The sequence below is a fragment of the Aotus nancymaae genome, unplaced genomic scaffold, assembly GCF_030222135.1.
Source record: "Aotus nancymaae isolate 86718 unplaced genomic scaffold, 86718_ANA_hifiasm-v0.15.2.pri h1tg000124l, whole genome shotgun sequence".
NCBI lineage: Eukaryota > Metazoa > Chordata > Mammalia > Primates > Aotidae > Aotus > Aotus nancymaae.
In genome coordinates this window covers 2,046,336-2,062,404 of record NW_026988539.1, presented here as the reverse complement: position 1 = coordinate 2,062,404, position 16,069 = coordinate 2,046,336, and the positions used below count along the sequence as shown (strand labels likewise).

Genomic DNA, 16,069 nt, shown 5'->3' with positions numbered 1-16,069 from the left:
TTTTTCTTTTTTTTTTTTTTTGAGTCGGAGTTTTGCTCTTATTGCCCAGGCTGGAGTGCAGTGGCGGGATCTCGGCTCACTGCAACCTCTGACTCCCGGGTTCAAGTGATTCTCCTGCCTCAGCCTCCTGAGTAGCTGGGATTACAGGCCCCTGCCACCACGCCCTGCTATTTTTGTATTTTAAGTAGAGAAGGGGTTTCTCCATGTTGGTCAGCTGGTCTCAAACTCTCAACCTCAGGTGATCCGCCCGCCTCAGCCTCCCAAAGTGCTGGGATTACAGGCATGAGCCCCTGCATCTGGTCAATGGGGCTTTCTTCCAAAGCACTAGGAGTCGTGGCTGGCTTTAGGCCACAGACCAATGTGACCGACTGAGGAGCCAGGCCCTGGCCTCCATCTCCCTGCACAAGCCTGACGTGGTCAGGGCCTTCGCACGTTTCCTGCAGCTTCCTGGGATACCGCAACCCCTCCTCCAGGCCTTCCCCCAGCACCTCACCCTCTCCCTGCTCCAGTGTTTCTCCCCGCCTTCTGGATGGTGTCTGACTTGCTACTCATAAGGTTGACTCTGATGGCCGGCTTCTCCCCTGCCTGGCTCTGTGAGCCTGAGGGTGACTGTGATGCCGGCTTCCCCGCTGCCTGGCTCTGTGAGTCTGAGGGTGACTGTGATGCCGGCTTCTCCGCTGCCTGACTCTCCGAGTCTGAGGGTGACTGTGATGCTGGCTTCTCCGCTGCCTGGCTCTGTGAGTCTGAGGGTGACTGTGATGCTGGCTTCTCCGCTGCCTGGCTCTGTAAGCCTGAGGGTGACTGTGATGCCGGCTTCCCTGCTGCCTGGCTCTCCGAGTCAGCCGCGCTCCGAACGCTCAGCCCCTGGAGCAGGTGTTTATTTCTTTTTCCTTTTTGAGACGGAGTCTTGCTGTGTTGCCCAGGCCGGAGTGCAGTGTTGCAATCTTGACTCACTGCAACCTCTGCGTGCTGGGTTCAAGCAATTCTCCTGCCTCAGCCTCCTGAGTAGCTGGGATCACAGGCACACACCACCACATCCAGCTAATTCTGTATTTTTAGTAGAGACGGGGGTTTCTACATGTTGGCCAGGCAGGTCTCAAACTCCTGATCTCAGGTGACCTGCCCGCCTTGGCCTCCCAAAGTGCTGGGATGACAGGGGTGAGCCATGGAGCCCAGCCCCAGCCCCAGCCCCAGCCAAGTATTTTTTAAATAAATGGACAGGCCGGGCGCAGTGGCTTAGAACCCTAATCGCAGCATGCTAGGAGGCCAAGGCAGGAGGGTCACCTGATCCCAGGAGGTCAAGACCAGCCTGGGCAGCATAACGAGACCCCATCTCTGTAAATATGTGTATATGTATTTTTTCTGAGATGGAGTCTTGCTCTGTTGCCAGAACTGGAGTGCAATGGCACACTCTCGGCTCACCGCAACCTCCACCTCCTGGGTTCAAGCAGTTTTCCTGCCTTAGACTCCTAAGTGCTGGGTTACAGGCGTGCACCACCACGCCTGGCTAATTTTTGTAGTTTTAATAGAGATGAAGTTTCACCATGTTGGCGAGACTGCTCTCGATCTTTAAATATTTTTAAAATTAAAATAAGCATGGCCAGGTGTGGTGGCTCACGCCTGTAATCCCAGCACTTTGGGAGGCCAAGGCGGGTGGGTCACCTGAAGTCAGGAGTTTGAGACCAGCCTGGCCAACATGGCAAAACCCTGTCTCTACTAAAAATAAAATTAGGCAGACGTGATGGCGCACACCTGTAATCCCAGCTACTCGGGAGGCTGAGGCAGGAGAACTGCGTTAACCCAGGAGGGGGAGGTTGCGGTGAGCCAAGGTCACTTCACTGCACTCCAGCCTGGGTGTCAGAGTGAGACTCCATCTTCAAAATAAATAAATAAATAATAAACAGATAAATGCAGAGTACTCCGGCCTGGGCAAGGGATCAGAGTGAGTGTGCTGAGGCCAGGGAGGGTCCCTGTGCACGCTGGCAGGTACTGGCCTGGGTGAGGCTGTGGGTTGGAGAGGAGTCACCAGGATCTGGTGACAAGGACCATGAGCCAGCCTTCCTTGTGACTTGCACATACCGCCGGCGCCTGGGGGAGGCGTTGTCTTTCTGCTTCTCGCACTGCCAGGCCCAGCGGCGGTGGGGTGGGCGGTGGGGTTCTCAGGCTGTGCGGGTCCCACCTCCTCCCTGCTCCCAGCCGAGACTCCCGGGGCTCTGGCGACCTGCCCAGCCTAACATCTTCCCAGGGTGAACATAAAAGATCCCACTTCAGCTGGAGCAGGCATCTGCCTCTGGGCGGGCCGCAGCCTGGCACTGCCAACTGTGCTGCCCGCCCAGCCTCTCCCGCGCCACCTCAGGACAGACAGCTGTCCCACCCGCCTGTTTGGAGGAGGCCGGCCGGGCCGGTGTGGGGGCGAAGGGGTCCCCAGGGTGTGGGGCAGCCTGGCCAGGGCGCGAGACAGTCAGGCTCAGCCCATCCACTGTGAGCTGGGCACATGCCGGTCCTCCCTCAAGCACCACTGAGTTCCTCTCGTGTGCAGGAAGGGGGCCGCGTTTGTCCCAGTGGCACAGAGGTACAGATGGGTGGGGTCACCCAGCACACAGGACATCCTGGCCAATAGGACATCAGGCCAGGTGCCAAGAGGGTGTCAGGAGGGCCTGCTGCCTCCAGGTGGGGGTCAGCTCCCGCTTCTCTGTGTGTCTCTGTCTCTCCCCTCTCTCTCATTTGCCAGCTTCCTCACCTGCCCTCTCCTGGCTGTCTGGTGGACTGAGTGGCTGGGGACAGAGGCCCCACGTCGCCTGGCACCAAGCCGCCCCCACGCCCAGCATGGCTGTGGCCCAGAAGCAGAGCTTCAGGAAGCTACTTTCTCAGAGCTGGGGACTAGGAACTGGGGGCACAGCTGCGCCGGAGCCCGAGGGGTCGGGGAAGGAGCCAGCCCCGGGGCAGGGGGCTCCAAGTCTCCCTGTGACCCCAATCTAAAGCCCCCCCCAAGACCTAGAGGAAACCCCCCGCGCTGCTCCCCAGGCACTGTGGAGGGCTGGGTGGGAGCCCCACACGCGCCGTGGCTCTTCCAGTTTTCCTTGTCAGGCTGGGCTTGGCCTCAGTTTCCTCAAATGCAGACCAGGGCGAGGAGTGTCCGAGATTCGCAGACCGATCCCCGAGCCCGCCTAAGCCCTCCCCACGCACTCGAGGGTCTCGGTCCAGGGCCCGCAGGCGACCAAGCAAAAGCTCTTTTACTGGGGAATCTTCAATCCTACAGAGCGCGGGGAGGCGCCGGCCGCGGCGGCCTCACTCTCCAGGCCCGCGTCACCGTCCTCCGGACAGAAGCGGAAACCGCGGCGCGGGAGCGGCGGCCCCGGCCAGGCAGCGGGGCTCGGTGACCTTGGGCGCGTCCTTCCGCTCCGCGGGCCTCAGTTTCCCCTCCTGGAGAGAGGCCTGCGCGGGGCTCCGAGGCCGCGGGCCGCGTGACCTTGGGGCGCCCCCGACCCGGCGGCCCCAATTTCCCAGCGCGGGGCGGAGGCGGCGCGCGGACGGGCGAGGGGCGCAGTGGAGGCGGGGTTCCCGCCCCCGCCCCTCCCCCGCGCCCAGGCTCCGCCCCCCGCAGCTCCGCCCCGCCCCGCCCCCGCCTCCCCCCTCCCTCGGGCTCCGGCCGGCGGCGGCGGCGGCGGCTCCGCTCCGCACTGCCCGGCGCCGCCTCGCCATGGACGCGCGCGGGGGCGGCGGGCGGCCCGGGGAGAGCCCGGGCGCGACCCCCGCGCCGGGGCCGCCGCCGCCGCCGCCGCCGCCCGCGCCCCCCCAGCCGCAGCCGCCGCCGCCGCCTCCGCCCGCGCCCCCCCCCGGGCCCCGGGCCCGCGCCCCCCCAGCAGCCGCCCCGGCCCGAGGCGGCGGCCCCGGAGGCGGTGGCGGCGGACGAGGGCGGCCCGCGGGCCCGGCTCCGCAGCCGCGACAGCTCGTGCGGCCGCCCCGGAACCCCGGGCGCGGCGAGCGCGGCCAAGGGCAGCCCGAACGGCGAGTGCGGGCGCGGCGAGCCGCAGTGCAGCCCCGCGGGGCCCGAGGGCCCGGCGCGGGGGCCCAAGGTGTCGTTCTCGTGCCGCGGGGCGGCCTCGGGGCCCGCGCCGGGGCCGGGGCCGGCGGAGGAGGCGGGCGGCGAGGAGGCGGGCCCGGCGGGGGAGCCGCGCGGCAGCCAGGCCAGCTTCATGCAGCGCCAGTTCGGCGCGCTCCTGCAGCCCGGCGTCAACAAGTTCTCGCTGCGGATGTTCGGCAGCCAGAAGGCCGTGGAGCGCGAGCAGGAGCGCGTCAAGTCGGCGGGGGCCTGGATCATCCACCCGTACAGCGACTTCAGGTGCCGCCTCCGGGGGAGGGCGCGGGAGGGCGCGGGGCGCGGGGCGCGGGGGCCGTCCTTGGAGCGCCGGGGGAGGGCGGGGCGGCGCGCGCGGCAGGTGACCTCGGAGCTCCGCGGTGACCTCGGGCGTGCCCGGGACCCGCCCCGGAGTGACCCGGGCGCGCGAGCTCCGCCTCTGGGGGGGGCTCCGGGGTCACCCCGGAGCGCCCCCTCCCACGAACCCCGACATCCTCCGCCCTGCGGCGCGGCGGGTGGGGTGGGCGCGCGTCGCGGGCCGCGGAGCCGGGGTCTGAGCGCCGGGGGTTGGAGAGGACGAATAGAGGGGAACGTGGGCCCCGGAGGGCGGCGGAGCGGGAGGGAGGAAGACGAAGGGCGCCCGGGAAGGACGCGCCCGGGGGAGGCCGGGGGAGAGGGGGTTAAGCGGCTCCAACGGCGTCCACCTGCGCCCCGCCTGCGAGGAGGCGCGCCCGGGCCTGGGAAGCGTGCGGGTCCCCACGCTGTGTCTCCCGGAGCCGCTCGGCCCGGGCTGTGCACCCATGTGGCGGTGGGTGTGTAGACGCCGCTGTAGATTCAGCCGGTTGATGCGTGGAGGGCGCGGAGCGGGGCCGTCGCGGGGCCACCGCCACCCGTGTTTGCGCTCCTGGTTCCCGGGCTGTGCGCGCGGTGGCCGGAGAGTGAGAGCGGCGTGTGTCCCCGTGGGCTGTGTGCGAACAGGGGCGCGTGACGGCGGCGGGGTTCCCGGGGCGCAAGCCTGTGGTTGGGGAGGGAGGTGTGTCTCCAGGGGTGTGTCTGCGTGGTGGGCGAGCGCGCGTGTGCCCCGGGGGGGGTTGTGTTGGGTGTTGGGACGAGGTGGGACGAGGTGGCGTCCGCGTGTGCGCCCGGGGCCGGTGCGCACCGGTGGGCAGTAGCGTGAGCCGTGGGCAGGTGTCACGCGCGCGGCCGTGGAAGGCTGCGTGTGTGTCTGTGCGTCCACGAGTGCGGTGTGAGGTGGGGTGTGGAGGGTGTAGCTGGAGGGTGTAGGGGGGCCCGCCGGGACAGCAAAGCCGGGCGCGCGGGGCGGGCGCGGTTTCAGCACCACGGACAGCGCACAGGGCCTGGGAGGGCTACGATTTTCCCGCCTGTCGCTCCTCCTCCAGGCCTGGGCGCCCCAGGACGTCCCCCATGGACCCTGGACCCCTAGAGCTTGGCAGGGAGGCTGTGGGGATCTCTCTTCCCCTGACTTCTCCGTGCCCCTAGTAACTGGCTGGGGAAACTGAGGCCTAGGGCACACAAGTCCTGGCCAGAGCCTGGAAGAAGGCCCTGGGATCCGCCTCCTCACCCTGAGGCCTTCCTGAGAGGCGGATACAGCTTTGACCAGAAGCCTGGATTTCAAGACAGGCCAGGGGTGGGAGGAGCCCTGAAACCCCCAGAGGGATCTTGTCCGGCCCCTCCCACCCTGCCTTTGGCCCCACTGGGAAAGCTTGGTCAGCGTCTGGGCTCTGGCTTGCAAAATGCGGACAGTGAGCCGGAAGGACGGGACTTCCAGAGCTGCTGGTTGGCCTGGCCCCACTGCAAATCCGGCTCGGCACCCATTGACCAGAGAGGGCTGCACTGGGGAGGGAGCTGCCGAAAGTGCCCACTCCCCTTCATCCCCTCCAGCATGACCTCCAGTGGTGGGTGCTGGCAGGTGGAGGCCCACACCAGCCACCCGCTCCCCTGGGCAGCTCCAGCGACCCCTGGCTGTAGAGGGGTGGTCGGTGGGCTGGAGGGCAGGTGGGCTGATCCTGGGGCTTGGGGGGAAGGCTGGTAGGAGGAGTGAAGCCCTCCATCCTTGCACCTACCTTGAGTGAGGTCACCTGGAGGCCTGGGCAGGCTGAGGCCCTGCTCTGTACTCTGAGGTATGCAGGGTTCACCGGCCCCGGTGTGGGCCAAGGGAGCCCCACCGGGGCAGATGAGTGGTGAAGGGGAACTACGTAGGCAGGGAATGGGGTTAGCGGGGCCAGTCTTCAGGACTAGGGGAGTTACGGGCATTTTAAAATCAGATTTATAAAAGGATTTAGACATTGTCAAGCTGGGGTACACGGGGCCCCACCACCCCCCATAGCTCAGGACTCATGTCCTCAATCTGTGTGGAAAAGGGACCCCGAGAATATCTCAAAAGCAAGGTTCCCTAAGCCCGCGCTGGGCCAGCGGCTGTTGGAAGCACCTCTGAGGGTTAATTTAATAATATGAATTATTGTAGTGGTGAGGAGGGCGCTAACCCATTTTACCCAGGAGGAAAGAGAGGCCCAGGATGTCAGGTTGCTCGATCAGAGCCACACGGCTACTCAGGGGCGGATCTGGGTTTCCCTCTGGGCAGCCCAGCCCAGTGTCCTCAGTCTTAACCGCCAGGCAGCCAGCCTCTGCCTAGGTCTCATCCAGGCCAAAGAGAGGAGGAAGGCATTCTGGGGGCGCCTAGGGGTGGGTGGTGGGTGATATTTGTGTGAATATTAATTTTTCATTTGTTTTGAGACAGAGTCTTGCTCTGTCGCCTAGGCTGGAGTACAAGTGGTGTGATCTCTGCTCACTGCAACCTCCGCCTCCCGCGTTCAAGGGATTCTCCCACCTCAGCCTCCCAAGTAGCTGGGATTAGTAGGTCGCACCGGTCACCACACCTGGCTAATTCTTATATTTTTGGTAGAGATGGGGTTTCACCATGTTGGCCAGCGTGGTCTCAAACTCCTGACCTGAAGTGATCCACCCACCTCGGCCTCCGAAAAGTGCTTGGGATCACAGGCGTGGGCCATCGCGCCCGGCCTGAGAATATTAATTTTTTTGAAAATGGAGTTGGGGGGGAGTCCTTTCCGTTAACTGCCTTTACACATTCGCCCTTTTAACTCACAACCTGGTGGTGCAGAAACCGTCCCCGATGGCGAGGTGTCTGCAGGCACCATGGGAGGTTTAAGAGGGAGAAGGGGGGCAACTCCTGCCCCAGCCCCCGGGTCCCCGTGCAGAGGCCGGCATCGCCCCTCCCTTGTGGGAAACTGGCCCGCGTCCGCCTGGCACCAGGAAGGGAACCATTAGTCTTTGCTGAACCGGAACCACCGCCACTCGGCTGGGCTGAGGAGTGGGGGGGAACGCAGGGGAGCCCTGGCTGGAGGAGGCATTTGAGGTGGCGGGGTGGGGGGAGGTGGCGCGCGGGGTGGGGGTGATCGGTGATGGGAAGGCGTGCAGAAAGGCGGCCGGGCTGAGGGAAGAGCTGGGTGGGGCTAGGCCAGGAGGAGCATCAAGGATCGTCCAGGGCCGGACCCTGCAGTGGAGGGTGTTTTCGGAGGCAGCTGATTGAGTAGTGAGACCCCAGCTGGCTTCAGTCCCAAGGCCTCCTATGACTGGCCAGTGTCTTGGGTCCTTCCTGGGCCCCTCTGCCTCAGTTCCCCCAAATGCAAGGTGGGGGTGGTATAAGGGAGAAGGGGCGAGGGTCTTCCACAGTCTTGGCAGTGTCTTGTGGCCTCCCCTTCCTGCTGAGAGAGAGCTGGGCTCCTTGCCCAGGCTGGGCCCCCGGGCACGTCCTCACTCCCGCCCTGTGGTCTTTGCCACGCCCAAGGCCGTCCTGCTCCTGTGCTCAGAAGTGGCCTCTTTCACGCCTCAGGTCCCAGCTGCGGTATACAGCTGGTGTCGCATATTTGCTGAATTTGCTGAGGGGCGGGGCACGGGTCCTGGATCTTGGCTCTCACTCCTGGACAGCTGGCCCCTTTAGAAGTGCAGTTGGTGCAGGCGCGGCGGCTCAGGCCTGTCATCCCAGCGCTTTGGGAGGCCGAGGCGGGCAGATCACCTGAGGTCAGGAGTTCCAGACCAGCCTGGCCAACATGGTGAAACCCCATCTCTACTAAAAATACAAAAATTAGCCGGGCGTCTTGGCAGGTGCCTGTTAATTCCAGCTACTCGGGAGGCTGAGGAAGGAGAATCACTTGAACCCAGAGGTGCAGGTTGCAGTGAGCTGAGATTGTACCACTGCACTCCAGCCTGGGTGACAGAGCGAGACTCTATCTCAAAAAAAAAAAAAAAAAAATGCCGTTGGTTCGTTCATGCAGCAGTCCTCTGGGGCCGTGGATGGCCCCAGACCCAGGCTGATGTCCGAAGTCCCCAGAGGCGTCTCTGGCACTTCCCTGGGGTGTTTGTTGCTGGAAAAGCAGGTTCGAGGACACAAGTTCAAGGTTTTGGGTTCAGAAGGTTTGAGTTTTCTTCTTTGTAGTGATTATGGTTCGTGCCTGAATTGGAACAGGCGTGAAAACCAAGGAAGGAAGGGGTTTGGCGTTGTGGAATCCCCAGGGCTGCGGCAGGGTCTTCTGTGCCTCCCAGAGCAAAATTAGTTTAAAAATAAGTATCGTTCGGCCGGGGGCAGTGGCTGACGCCTGTCATCCCAGCACTTCGGGAGGCCGAGGCGGGCGGATCACAAGGTCAGGCCAACATGGTGAAAGCCTGGCCAAAATAGTGAAGCCCCGTCTCTACTAAAAATACAAAAAATTAGCCGGGAGTGGTGGTGGGAGCCTGTAATCCCAGCTACTCGGGAGGCTGAGGCAGGAGATTTGCTTGAACCGGGAGATGGAGGTTGCAGTGAGCTGAGATCACACCACTGTATACACCCCAGCCCGGGCAGCACTTCCAGACTCCATCTCAAAAAAACGTGCAGTTCATTCTTCCTCCTTTCATCCCAAGGAGGGCGTTTCTGCAGGAGAGGGGCTGGGGCTCGTGGGGACACGGACCGTCACGGTGTAGGGGGCGGGGCAGCTGCGCAGGCCTGGCGGGGGGCGGGGGGAGACCTGGGCAGATCCGGGGCTTGTCTCTTGGGAGCACAGGGCGGGTGTCGGGTGGGGAGGGGCTGGCGGCTTCCTGACTGCCCTCCCTCCAGCTCTAGGGCTGTGTTCCTGGATTGTCTTCATCTGGGGAGGACCCGTGAATGAGGGGAGACAGAGGAGCCGGGCCCCAAAGCCGGATCTGTTATGTCCTCGAGGAGACTGGTCGGGGAGGGGCTGCTCCAAGACCCCCCAGGACAGGAGGCCCTCGGGCCTCGCCTCAGATGGCTGAGCGGATCAGCCTGGGGGTGCAGCTCTGCAAATCCGCGGTGATGAATCCCCGCATTAGGCACGGGAATAAACCCCACATTATCCCATGTGGGGACGGCCCCGGGGGCAGGGGTGAGGGTTTCTCTGGCTCCGGTCCAGCTGGAAGGCCCAGCGAGCGCAGGATGGGGGAGCATGCGCAGACCTATATCCCAGGTGGCAGGGTTGGGACCCAGGACCCCGCTCTGGTCTTCATGGAGCCATCAGGGGCCGGGTAGCCAAGGCCTCCTCGCTCTCTTCAGAGCCATCCCTTAATTCCCAGCTCAAAAAGACATCTTTGTCTGGCTTCTGTGGCTCACACCTACAATCCCAGCACTTTGGGAGGCTGAGGCGGGAGGATTGCTTGAGCTCAGGAGTTTGAGACCAGCTTGGGCAACATAGCCAGACCCCCACCCCCTGCCCCATCTCTACAAAAAGTTAAAAAATTAGCCTGCCTTGGTGGTGTGCACCTGTAGTCCCAGCTACTCTGGAGGCTGAGGCAGGAGGGTCACCTGAGCCCAGGAGGTTGAGGCTGCAGTGAGCTATGCTGGCACCTGGGCCACAGAGTTAGAACCTGTCTCAAAAGCCAAACAACCCCCAAAATCCCATGACATCTTCAAGCCCCCTTCTTCAGCAGCCCAGGCACGAGCCAGGGGTGTCCTGGGGGACACTTAGAGGCCCTTCATCAGCTGCCCACTCCCGATGGCCAGGCCTCGCCTCACCCGCCATGGGCAGACCCCACGGTTCAGCCCACACCCAAATGGCACTGGCCGCCTGTCTCCTGCCAGACGCTACCCAGCCCCCTTTCTGGCCTTCCAGCTGCTAGCGTGGGCCTCTCCAGACATCAGTCATTCTTCCCCGTCCCCTCTGCCTCCCTGGCTCCAGCCCTCCCCGTCGTGTCCACCCACGTCCCCTGCTCCCGAGGTCCCAGCACCCCCACCGGAGAAGGGAGCCGGGCATATCCACCCTCACACCTGCTGCCCCTCTGCAGGCCCCGCCCTCCCTGCACCATCTCATCCACGCATACGCCACCTCCTCCGAGGAGCCCTCCCGCCCGCCTGGGACTGACGGGCGCTCTCCAGGTTGGTCTCCTCATGGTACCCCCCAAGGCATCCCATGTGTCTGTCTCGGGACGGGGCCTGTGTGTCATGAGCCCCGCGCCCCGCACAGTCCGGTGAATGTCTGCCCCGCCTTGGGATCACCTGGAACCCATTATCTCCCCCTTGGCGTCTCCCTGTCTTAATCCCTCACACCTGCCGCGGATCTGCCTGTGACTCCACAGCTGAGAGCTCAGTCTCCTAATCTCCCGTCCCAGGCTCTCCCTTAATCACCGACCTCTGGGCCCTAATCCTCTCCCGGATTTGCCCCATCTGTAAGTCCAGGACGGCCTCGGGCCTGAGTCTGGGCTCCCGTGGGGAGGGCCCGGCTGCCCTCGCCCATTCCCCAACCTGGGACTCCGGTTCCAGCAGGGGCTGAAGACCCTCAGGGCAAGCCCTCCCCGGGTGCCCGAGGGGCGGAGGGTCCTGGGCCTTCTGTTGCCAGGGGACCTGACGGCCTCGTGCGGTTTGGGAGCAGGGTCAGAGGCCTCATGCTCTGAGCTTCATCTGGCCCTGGAGAGACAGGCCCTCCATCTCTTTGGGAATTTCCAGGGGAAGAACGCCAAGCTCAGGCAGGAGAGTGATGGGGACCTGGGTGGGTTGGGGGGGCTCCCATCCCACTGTTCTGCTCACGACTGGAGGAGCCTCCGTTTCCCTGTCTGAGCTGAGAGGATGGCTGGGCAGCTGCTGGAGGAGAGCTCAGCCCACACTGGTACTGGCTGCTGGGGGCCCCATTGAAGCCACCCTCGTGGGAGGAGGGGGTCCCAGGCTTCCTCCGGCCCCCAGGCGTGAGAGCGAGGCTGGAAGGTCTCCCCGGGGACCCAGCCTCATCCCTGGCCTCCGGAGCTGGCCTCCCTCTCTGCCTGTGGGGCTGAGCTGGATAAAGCGGTGGGACCTTCACGTTTCCGAGGAAGGGGCCTTCGTAGGGGCCTCGCTGTTACCTGTTGGGGATGGGTTTTAAATACGTCGTTGAGGTTCTCGTGACAGCTGAGGAGGCCTGTCCCTGCTCAGCACTGGAACTGGACAAGGGGGACACAGGGTGCCCGGGGCTGCCAGACGAGGCTGCAGAGTGTGAGGAGAGTGGGCTTTCGGCTTGCCCCACCCCAGGTCCTCTCTCTCAGCCCTGTCTCCTGGATCTGGTTCCCCTCCCAGGGCGAGAGACAGGAGAGGGTCTCCCAACATGCCTGGTTCTATGAATCGTCGCCTGGAAAGGAGGCCTTCATGTTATAGGCCGTTTAAACCGTTTCCAGGTTCCCCTTGGTGGCTTCTAGGTCCCTTGGTGATTTCTAGGTCCCCTTGGTGGTTTCTAGGTCCTCCTGGTGACTTCTAGGTCCCCTTGGCAGTTTCTAGGTCTGCCTTGGTGGTTTCCGAGTTTTCCTTTGCCGGTTTCTAGGTCCTCTTGGCTGTTTCTAGGTCCTTCTGGTGATTTCTAGGTCCTCTTGGCGGTTTCTAGGTCCCCTTGGCAGTTTCTAGGTCCACCTTGGTGGTTTCCAAGCTTTCCTTTGCCGGTTTCTAGGTCCCCTTGGGGGTTTCTAGGTCCCCTTGGGGGTTTCTAGGTCCCCCCTGGTGGTTTCTAGGTCCTCTTGGCGGTTTCTAGGTCCTTATGGTGGTTTCTAGGTCCTCTTGGCGGTTTCTAGGTCCTTCTGGTGGTTTCTAGGTCCTCTTGGCGGTTTCTAGGTCCTTCTGGTGGTTTCTAGGTCCTCTTGGCGGTTTCTAGGTCCTTCTGGTGGTTTCTAGGTTCCCCTTGGGGGTTTCTAGGTCCCCCCTTTTGGTTTCTAGGTCCCTCTTGGTGATTTCTAGGTCCTGTTGGAGGTTTCCAGGTCCCCCTGGGTGTTTATCCCCACGCACGGAGGGAGGTTTCTCAGCCCTGTGGGCTTCTCGACTGATCTTTCCTGCTTGTTTTGCCCCAAGGCTCGTGCTGGAAGGTGGGAGGCAGGTCTCAGTCCAGAGGGCGATCCTGGGGCCGGACTCCGCAGTGACCAGTCCAGGGGCTTAGGGGCAGGGAGCCCGGCAGGCAGGTGGCGGCATCGCCTCAGGCCCACTGGGTGCTGGGACTCTGAGGCTCTCGGTGCTGAGCAGATGCATCAGGCTGGGGGTCTCAGCCCTCACACCCTGTCTAGGTTCAGGGAAAGGAAGGCATTAATGTTGAGTCATTTAGTGATTTCATTTCACCCTGCAGGCTTCTGAGGGGACCCCTCCACACCCCAACATCAAGTCAGCCTTTTTAAAAAAATCTTTTTTAATTTTTTATTTTTTAAGATGGGGTTTCACCCGGTTGGCCAGGCTGGTCTTGAACTCCTGACCTCAGGTAATCCACCCGCCTTGGCCTCCCAAAGTTCTGGGATTACAGGCGCAGCCACACACCCAGCCGTCGGCCTGTTTTTTTTTTGAGACGTAGTCCCGCTCTGTCGCCCAGGCTGGAGTGCATGGTGCTGTTCTGGCTCACTGCAGCCTCGACTTCTTGGGCTCAAGTGATCCCCCTACCTCAGCCTCCCGAGTAGCTGGGTCCACAGGTGCGCGCCACCACACCAGTTAATTTTTGTAGAGACAGGATCTCACTGTCTTGCCCAGGCTGGAGAGCAGTGGTGTGATCTCAGCTCACTGCAGCCTCATCCTCCTGGGCTCAAGCGACTCTCCCACCTCAGCCTCCCAGGTAGCTGGCACCACAGTGTGTGCCATTACACCTAGCTGATTTTTAAAAGTGTTACTGTTTGGGAGACAGTCTCTCTCTGATGCCTAGGCTTGGAGTGCAATGGGGTGGTCTTGGCTCACTGCCACCTCCGTCTCCCGGGTTCAGGTGACTCTCCTGCCTCAGCCTCCTGAGTAGGTGGGACCACAGGCCCACGCCTCCACACCTGGCCAATTTTTAGTAGAGACGGGGTTTCTCCGTGTTATCCAGGATGGTCTCGATCTCCTGACCTCGTGATCCACTCGCCTTGGCCTCCCAAAGTGCTGGGATTACGGGGTGAGCCATCACGCCCGGCCTAAACTCTTTTTTTAAAAGAGTTGGGGGTCTTGCTTTGCCACCCAGGCTGGTGGTTTGGAACTCCTGAGCCCTGGAGGTGCTCCTGCCTCACCCTCCCAGAGTGATTTCGGGCATGAGGCACCGTGCCTGGCCTGAGTGAGCCTTTCTCAGTCTCTCTGGGTTTCTGTCCCCAGCCTGGATGGTTTCTGGGTTGTCCCAAAGGCTCAGCCCTTCCCCGTCATGGTCCCGTGTCCTTTTGAAGCAGGCTGAATCCCTAGTGGGTTGATGCACGGAAGAAGAGTCTGAGGTTCTCAGGGTCTCCAGGAACTCACCCAAGGTCACAGTGCCAGCAGGCGGGTGCCAGCCCAGGTCTGGCTGACACCTCCAGGACGCTAGACGCTGGGTCCCTTCCAGCCTTTGGCTCTCGCAGACCAAGCTGCTGTGAACATCTCGGTACAAATCGTTTTTTAATTTTTTTTTTCTCTTTTGGACGATTTCCTCGGGATCAATTCCCCGAAGTGGAACGTCTGGGTCGCCCGCAGGTGTGGTGTTAATAGCTCTTCCCTGGAGGAGCCATCCGGAAGGCAGGAGCCAGCTTTCCTCAGCTCCTGAAACACAGCTCTGTGCGGCCATGCCGGGGACGGGGCTTGCGGGGTTTTGGTGCTGACTTTGGGGAGTCCCTGCAGCCCCTCAGCATGTCCTCCGGAAGGGCGTGGGGACCCCGGCCATGATGAGGAGGGGGCTGGGCCTGGGGTGCGGATGACTTGATCAGGGGTGGGGAGGGGTCCCCTCGGTTGTGGGGTGGTTTTTTTTGTTTGAATCTCGCTCTGTCACCAGGCTGGAGTGCATGGCTCAATCTCGGCTCACTGCAGCCTCCACCTCCTGGGTGCAAGTGACTCTCCTGCCTCAGCCTCCCAGGCAATCGGGACTACAGGCGCACACCACCACACCCAGCTTATTTTTTATATTTTTAGTAGAGACGGGGTTTCACCATGTTGGCCAGGATGGTCTCAAACTCCTGAACTCAAGTGATCCAGCCACCTCGGCCTCCTAAAGTGCTGGGATTACAGGTGTGAGCCACTGCGCCCAGCTGGTTTTCTTCTTCTTTATCAGACAATTTTCCACTTAACTATTTTAAAATCTGAGAATCAGTGTCATTAAGCCCATTCATGCTGTTGTACAATCGTCACCACTACCCAGGTTGATACCTTTTTCGTTCCCCAGACAGAAACTGCACCTCTCACACACCCGCCCCTCACCCCTCCAACCCCCAGCCCCCAGCACCCATGCATCCCCTTCCTATCTCTCGGGATTGGCCTGTCGTGGACGTTTCATAGAAACGGGATAAAAACAGCTGGGCGAGGTGGCTCATGCCTGTAATCCGAGCATTTGGGGAGACTGAGGCGGGCGGATCACCTGAGGTCAGGGGTTCGAGACCAGCCTGGCCAACATGGTGAAACCCCATCTCTACTAAAAATAGAAAAATTAGCTAGGCGTGGTGGTTGGCACCTGTAATCCCAGTTTTTCGGGAGGCTGAGGCAGGAGAATTGCTAGAACCCAGGAGGTGGAGGTTGCAGTGAGCCGAGATGGCACCATTGCACTCCAGCCTGGGGGATAGAGTGAGACTCTGTCTCAAAAAAAAAAAAAAAAAAAAAAAAAGAGAAATGGGATTACACAGCCGGGTGCGGTGGCTCACGCCTGTAATCCCAGCATCATTTTGGGAGGCTGAGGCGGGCGGATCATGAGGTCATGAGTTGGAGACCTGGCCAACATGATGAAACCCCATCTCTACTAAAAATACAAAAATTAGCCAGGCGTGGTGGTGGGCGCCTGTAATCCCAGCTACTCAGCAGGCTGAGGCAGGAGAATCTCTTGAACCCTGGAGGCAGACGTTGCAGTGAGCCGAGATCATGCCATTGCACTCCAGGCTGGGCGACAGAGCCAGACTCTGTCTTGGAAAATAAATAAATAAATAAATGACGTCTCTCACTGAGCGTGACGTCCTGCAGCTGCACCCGCACCGTGCACGGGTGGAGCGTTTGTCCTTCCCTCCTGTGACGGGCACCTGGGCTGGCTCCGCCTTGAGGCTGCTGTGACTCAAGCCGTGTGAACGCCACGGCTCGGGCTTCTCTCCACGTCCTTGTTTTCATTTCTTCGGGTGTATACTCGGGAGGGAAGCGCTGGTAATTCTCTGTGTCTTTAAGGAGCCACCAGTGTTGGCTCGGAGTGGTTTTGATCTGCATTTTCTCGATAGCGGAAGGGCCGGGCACCTGTCCATGTGGCCATTTGCTGACTCTCTCTGACCTCCTGTGCGGACGCTGCGCTCACAGCACCGCGCCTGGCCCGCCATCAGTGTCCCTGAATGGACGGGCCCTTTTCTGCCAGAGCTTCCCGGGGGAGTTCTGGGGTCAGCCTTGGGGACTTGGACTCTGGCCGGGGGTATCTGGGAGTGGAAACAGCGTCTGGAGTGTTGTCCACGGGTGTTTATCGTGTGGGACTGCCAAACGGTGCCGACTCCCGCTCAGCATTGCTCCCATCCTCGCGGCCCTTCCCTCGTGGGACCAGCCCCATCTCAGCTGGGGCTTCACTCTTCCTGCGGGGACACCCC

The 16,069-nt window shown here is 61.9% G+C and overlaps 1 protein-coding gene across 1 annotated transcript in view; it reads left to right on the top strand.

Annotated features, from left to right (window-relative positions):
• The first annotated feature begins 3,700 nt into the window (after positions 1 to 3,700).
• Positions 3,701 to 16,069, top strand: part of HCN2 (hyperpolarization activated cyclic nucleotide gated potassium and sodium channel 2) — a 32,354-nt gene continuing 19,985 nt past the window's right edge. Inside the window, 2 exon segments of the mRNA XM_021676739.2 lie at positions 3,701 to 3,829; positions 3,831 to 4,342. Coding sequence (XP_021532414.2) covers positions 3,701 to 3,829; positions 3,831 to 4,342 — 641 coding nt within the window.